Source organism: Triticum dicoccoides, chromosome 6A (genome assembly GCF_002162155.2).
Source record: "Triticum dicoccoides isolate Atlit2015 ecotype Zavitan chromosome 6A, WEW_v2.0, whole genome shotgun sequence".
Lineage (NCBI taxonomy): Eukaryota > Viridiplantae > Streptophyta > Magnoliopsida > Poales > Poaceae > Triticum > Triticum dicoccoides.
Genome location: NC_041390.1, coordinates 626,797,447 through 626,804,337, shown reverse-complemented (window position 1 = coordinate 626,804,337; position 6,891 = coordinate 626,797,447). Strand labels below are relative to the sequence as shown.

The 6,891-nt window shown below is 50.6% G+C and overlaps 2 protein-coding genes across 4 annotated transcripts in view; both read right to left on the bottom strand.

The window, feature by feature from the left end:
• Positions 1–892, bottom strand: part of LOC119318658 (sucrose transport protein SUT4-like) — a 5,118-nt gene extending 4,226 nt beyond the window's left edge. For 2 of the 3 annotated variants that reach the window (XM_037593239.1, XM_037593240.1), the window contains exon 1: positions 437–889. In XM_037593239.1, coding sequence (XP_037449136.1) covers positions 437–700 — 264 coding nt within the window. In that variant the 5' untranslated portion in view covers positions 701–889. Of the gene's footprint in view, positions 1–436 lie in introns of all 3 variants that reach the window. The other variant, XR_005154198.1, reaches the window with a different exon arrangement.
• A 1,997-nt stretch (positions 893–2,889) lies between these two features.
• LOC119318657 (probable prolyl 4-hydroxylase 3) lies at positions 2,890–6,563 on the bottom strand. Its single transcript, XM_037593237.1, has 7 exons — positions 6,112–6,563; positions 5,918–5,999; positions 4,839–5,034; positions 4,387–4,516; positions 4,102–4,289; positions 3,721–3,816; positions 2,890–3,305 (listed from the first exon to the last, which is right to left on the bottom strand). Exons 1-6 carry the CDS (start codon positions 6,405–6,407, stop codon positions 3,743–3,745), a joined length of 966 nt encoding a protein of 321 aa, XP_037449134.1. The 5' UTR covers positions 6,408–6,563; the 3' UTR covers positions 2,890–3,305; positions 3,721–3,742.
• Positions 6,564–6,891: the final 328 nt, after the last annotated feature.

Below are 6,891 nucleotides of genomic sequence, written 5' to 3'. Positions count from 1 at the left end.
CTACATCTGAATGCAAACCCGAAATGCTCGCGCGGAATTCAGACGAGTAGTGTCGGTCATGCGTTGGTATGATTAGGCAGTGTGATACTACTATGTAGCAGTGTCCAGTTGTGAGAGTTGATGTTACTATAAATCAGTCAGGCAGCAGGAACAGAGGCTAGCCAGGTGCCTTGTCGGGTGAAGAGTTGCTGCTTGCTAGTATCACACGCATCATACATGGATGGATGGATGGATGTGGTTAGGAGCCCGCATTTGCAGTTGCGGTGGCGTGAGTCTCGGAGCAGCAATGGGGAACGATACATGGCACGGCCGCTCTGCCTGCCTCCCTCCCTCCCGAAATGCGCAGGCATACTTGACAGAGTAGTCCCTCCCTGCCCCGAGCAGCAAGACGGGAGGGGTTTGGGCGAGATCCGGCGGGGAGGGCAGTGGTGTGTACCTGGATGTAGGGCGTGAGGAGGGAGAGCTGCAGCGCCCAGCCGAACTGCACGCCGGCGGCGACCATGCAGGCCAGCACGACCCGCCACTTGGGCGCGCCCTTCCTGCCGCCCTCCCCGGAGGCGCCGCTGCCCTGCTCCTCCTTGGGCCGCGCGGCGTCGCTTCCGGTGCCGTTGGTGCTGTTGAGTCTGACGAGCTCCATCTCGGCGTCGCGGATGTGGCGGTAGGGCACGCGGATGGCCGTGGCCCCGCCGCCGGAGTCCATGGCCGGCAGATCCGGGGCGCGGAGGAGGCAGACCGGCGTGGCGCGGGGGCCGACGCCGACGAGATCTGCTCGCAGGCGAGATGCGGGAGGGCGCGGGGCGGAAAGCGGAGGGAGGGAAGGGAAGAGTAGAAAATTGGCGAGAGGAGCGCGTGAACGGGAAGGGAGGAAGCGCTGGCTTCCCCGTCAAAGACTCACTCGTTTTGTTTGGTTGGTTTTCTCCCCCTCCTCCTCCTTCATCTCTTTTCTCTTCCATGTGAGCGCGCGATTGCCGCCGTTGCCTGCCTTTGGATTCAGGAGAAAGTTGAATTTTCTCTCTTGGGAGTATCTTCTCGTAGCCGGTCTGGTGGAGACGACAGCGACTGCATTCTAGTATTATTTCAGTGTCACCTTACCTTAGGTGAGAAATGGGATCTTTTTGCCCCACTTTTCTTGTAACTTTGATCATTTGGGGCCACTTGCCATTGAGACAGGCATGGGGCAAATTATCAAACCCCGTGTAAAATGAAGCAAAAGATCCAATCCCTTACGCCTATCTTACCTTAGGCAACTGCTGCGCACGACCCTGAACGGACAACCGTTTTTGTCTGGATTTTATCCGTTTAGGTTGGGCAAAGAAACGGCATAGGCTGTTTTTACATTGGCCGTGCGCCCAACAGGCGGACCCATCTGGTTCTGATTCGTCCCGGGCGGCTGGAGGCCCTATGTATAAATTTTTGGAACTAAACACATTGTATTACAATCAAATAAATCAAACATTGCAAATAGTTTTAAAATCAAAAAAATAGTTTCACATCCGAATAAAAACACAATGAAAATAGTTTTACAACCCAATTGAAATTGCCTTAAATACAAGGGAAAAAAAATGAACCGATACATCTACTGGTTGTCAATGTGATTCCGCATGAGCTTAATCAAGTCATCATGAAGCTACTTATGAGTATGTCAATCACATATTTCACAATAAAATTGGATGAACTGTTCAAACGGTGCCGGTTCTTTGTGCTCAGACTCAACATTTTCACTTTGCACTCAAAGTCATATGCTACCACTCCCTCCCGAATACGACTGAACGCAAGTCTCGCCATACGAAAGCGGCGACGGAATTGATGTGGTTCGAAGAGCGCGGTATTCTCAAAGTAATCGGCATAGAGTAGGGTGTGGCCGCTCTCCCTATTGCGGTTCAAGGCCGGAGCATGACCCGGGATTGATCCCTTGAACCGAGGTCGCTGCCTAGCAATGTGGTCATTGACGACCAATGCAGCCACCACAAGCTCTTCATCGTTCGAGGACGAATCATCCGATGAACAAATGAAGTCGTGGAAAAATACTCGTCCCCACTATCCATGATACCTTGTGAGCAAAGTGTCGAACACCTTGTGGGCGTGGTGGAGACGAGGCCGGGAAGAGCACCTCGGCGTTCCCTCACAGGCATCAGACAAGGTTGACGTTGCCGGCCGACAGCTATGCGGCGCCTGCCGGAAGGTGTTGGGGTCGATGGGCGTCGCCGGCGGCCATAGATTCCCTAGTATCGTATGCGACGACAAAGAGCCACAAACGCAATCACGGCCCAAATTTGAGCCGGGAATAAGTCAAAAGCGAATAAAGAATGAACGTTTGTCCGTATGCTGCAGCTCATGGGGCCACAATTCCTGTCCGTTTAACCCAAATGGACGCGGACGGACTGGAGTTGGCCTGAGCGCGCGATCGGCGCCGTCACCTGCCTTGGGTTCACCAGACCAGTCCACAGCACACGCGGCGCACCGCACCACACCAAAGAGAAACTTGAACTTTCTTCATAGTAGCAGTATTTTCTGGCCGATCTGGCGGGGATGAGAGCGACTGCGTTCGTTCCAGTTTACTTCGGCGTCAGGTAGGCGAGCCTGCTGCATTAACACTCAACTCCAGTTCAGGTTCAGTTCCACCGTCGCCTCCGGTCCGATCCCATCCATCACCATCATCCACCCAACCAACGCTAAACACAAGCAGTGCTGCTTTCCCCTTCACAACACAGGGAGCTGATCAAACCTGCACTGCACACATCTTCTCCCCGTTCCCTCCTGGTTCCCGCGCCAGATAGAGACCGCGAGCTTCGACCAAGAGATGGATCTACCAACAACATTGAGATCCGACCAACGGCAACAACATGTCTGAATGTTTGATAGGTTTTCGGGCAAGGTTTACAGTAATGCTGAGACAATCAAAATCATCCTCCTTTGTTATTCATCGATTAACACAAGTCACCCCAACACTGCTTCACAGTATTATCATGGTACTGGTGCCACAGACAGGACAAGCATAACATGCAAAAATGGAGCTCTAGATCCTATCTATAGCCGACCTACAATAACCCCCAACACTACATACATCACATATCATATTCATTCCTCTATAATAAGTTGTCGGGGGCACCACGAGCGACTACGAGAGACGACAAGAAGTAAAATGCCGAGTCAGTATTCCAACATGGAGAGCTTACTGCCTGCCTTGTATATATATTATATATATATATCCTCCACAAGCAATGCACACAACCGGGGTGGTGGATCTGTAACTGTAATGCCATCCTGTAAAGAGCCCAGCTCACATGCTTCTCAAATCGTGTCATCTGCAAGCACAAAGTGGTAGCCTCGGCATCAGCTTACAAAAGAGTTCACTTTTGAGCAGCAACTTGAGATGCTCAAGAAGCTCCCAGCAGCACAAATAAAGGTGATCATGTTCGGCCTCATCTCAACCATCATTTCTATGCACACGTGTCTCGGTACAAGAATAACAGACGCACTTAGCAATCGTACATTCTAAATTCATTTTGCTGCTGAGCACAGACAATAGAACATGCCTAGGAGGAGTAACTACAGCAGATGGAGAAATCGTGGTGCTGAGGATGGACTAACGGAAACGTCTTCCGAGAGCACCAAGAACTATTTATATTTATTTGACGATGAAGCAACAATAGTATCACCACCAGCTTTACATCTTAACACAATATATAGATCCTCTGGGGCTGGGGTAGCAGAAAATACCTTTGGAATGAGTTCACAAGGCCTAAGCTTTGTACTCGTGAACATGCAGCCACTTGGTTGATGACCATTTGTTCCCTTTGATAACAGGACAGCCCCCTGCAAGAATAACACCATGTAAAGAAATCTGCCGGCAGATTGCTCAAGAATATATGCATATATGCAGAACTTCAACTTTAACAGCAGGTAGCTTCCCGAAGGAAAATGAAAAAAGTGTTTCAGAAGTGTAAGGTCCAATCTGTCAGCAGATTGCTCAAGAATATATGCATATAAGCACAACTTCAAGTTTAACAGCAGGTAGCTTTAGAAGGAGAATGGAACAAGAGTTTCAGAAGTGAAAGTGTAACTAACAAGGGCAGCGAGCAGGCCACTGAACTAACTAACCGTGCAAACTTAGTGGATCTAGAGTGGCATCTGGTTTCATGCTCCAGAAAAGCAGCGCATCTCCCATCTTTGGTTTCACAGCAAGACCTTTTCTGGCACACTCTGAAAGTTCGTTGTACCATGGCAAAGAACTGCTGTTCACATTTGCATCAGGGAAAATAGTCTCACCCCCTTCTTCAACATCTGATCTGTTTCAGTTCAGAGTATGTCTTAGACAAGTTAGCAAGGCAGTTAACACCACAAGTAACCAAAGTGTTGGCGCATAGGGATACTACTTTTACTTACAGGTACATGAGAATTGTTGCCATCCGCTGACCACCATTCTTGGTGTTGAACTCGTCAAGAAAATAGTCAAAGTGGGGTTCGTACTTCTGCCCGACTTCATAGTGCAGTACTTGGAGTCCCTCTCCATGTTCTGTAAGCCAGCATGAATGAACATTATTAAACAAACCTAATACAGTATATGCTCAAAGGATAGAAGCAACATATGCTAAGAGCTGCATTGTTGAAGCCGAGAAAATGTCACACCACTTGTATACTGAACAAAGCTACAAGCAACCATGACTGAGAACGAGGGACTTAGGTTGACACACATAACCATCATCAGATTTCCTATGTATTTTTTTAGGTGTCACACTTTTCTGTATACCTTAAAATTTTACTTTATCAACTGAGAAATCTCACCGAGAATTTGGCTTGACCATGAAACAAAATAAGGTCTTTACATAGGTACGAACCTGCAGGTATGAAGGTGTAATCTGCTATCCTCCTTTCAATGGCCCGGATAACCTTGTCCCGTCCTCTTTGAAGAAACATGCCTGAACTTGTACGAACCCTGCTGTCCTTGCTTTTACCAGTCTCACTGTCGACCACTGTTGATTTCACCATGCGAGGTTTCGCCAATCCAATTAAGTACTCACACTCTTCCTTGGACTAATGAAAAGAATAAATAGCAGCCATCAATCAAACATAGTAAAATCACCAGAAAATTACAAACTGAACTAACAAACAATGAAAACACCTTACAGAAAAAGCAAGGAATACAAATATAAGGAAAGGCAAAATTAGTAAGTAAACACCCTAAACTCAGAAGTCTGAACACATAAGTATGCCCAACATATGAAGAATTGAAAACAGGAGAAACTTGAGGTAACAGAGTAAAGAAATGAGCCAACAGAATCTCACAATCAAGGAGGCTTACTTACAAGATACACACTTTTGAAGCATTAAGTCATATTTGCATAAGGCATTAGCTTAGTTCATAGTAATACTGTGCAGTTTAGTACGATAACAAAACTGCAAACTCTCCCTGTTCATTTATCATGTTTGCAGATTCGACGAGTACTTGTTCACACCGTCTGCATTCCCATTCTTCCCTAACAGACCAGGTAATAACCGATGACACACGGAGCTCCATTGGAGGCAGAACTAAAGCCAGTAAACGAATGACTACAACCTTCCCTTTCCCAGGAGGCATCAGCATGCAGTGTATGGTCCAGCCAAGATCCGAAAGAACAAAAGGAAACAGAAATGCAGCGCAAACGGCATGCTTCCTTCAGTCACTGTCAACCCCATGTCCAACAAGTGTGACTTGAGCGCCGCATCATTTCCAGACGAAAGCGCAGCTCGGAAAGCCGGCAGGCATTGCACCGAAAAGCACAGACGTAATTCACCCAAAAAGGTGAGGCGATACGGGATGGATGGATCCCACAAGAATCTAGTCTCTACATACACACGACAGCGTGCATGCGGGAGCAGGTGCGGGAACGAACGCAGTGATTGTGGATGCAGAGTGGGCAGGAGCAGTAGTGGTTACCAGGAAGTTGTGGTAGACGAACGCCCTGGGCTCCCACGAGATGACCTCCGTCCACTGCGCGCCGCGCTCGCCCAGCCCCTCGCTGCACCCACCCGACGAACAAGGGATCAGATCAGATCAGCCAGCAGCAGGTGGAACCAAATCTGGAGAGAGAGACTGCTGGATCGGAGCCACTCACTCGCTCGCTCACTCACCTGAGGTCGCGGCGTGCGCGGCTGCGGGCGGCGCGGGAGGAGCCGCCGGAGGACTCGGACTCCGCGGCCCCGCCGCTGTCGCCGGAGGACTCGGTCTCGGCGCCGGCAGTGGTGGGGAGCGCGGGGGAGGAGACTGGGAGCGAGAAGACGCCGAAGGCGATGAGGGCGAGGAGGAAGGCGGAGGCGAGGAGCAGCGCGGCGAGCGCGAGCGCGTACGGCGAGGCCCGGCCCGTGCGACCGGAGCCGAAGACCCGCGGCGGGCCCGCCCCGCGCATCAGCGGCCGCGACGGCGCCATCGGACCAGGGAGGCGGATCTCCCCCCGCCTGCGCGCGGGAGAGGAATGCGGCGCGGTGGAGGCGGCAGGGCTGAGCTGAGCTGAGCTGAGCTGCGCGCGCGGTGGCTCCGGCTCGCCGCTACGGTGGGTTGTGTGGGCGGTGGCGGGGAATGGAATGGAATGGAGGGGAAGACGGCGGGTGGTCGTGTCGTGTCGTGGCCGTGCACGCTGCGCTGCGCTGTCGCCGCGGGTTGGCGCTCCCAAACCGTGTGCCGCGTCCGTTGTGCTCCTTGTTTCGCCGGTCGGCGGCCCGGCATGGCGTGGGGCCCACCCGTCAGCGAGCACCAGTTGTCTAGAGAGTGAAAAGCACTCACTCAATCTTTTCATACATACAAAAAAATAATAAGTGGAAACAATTATTTTTTTTATCAAAGAAGGGCTTGCCCCCTTTCGATTTTCATTACTGAAAACCAAACTATAAGTGGAAACAAATGCTATAGACCCA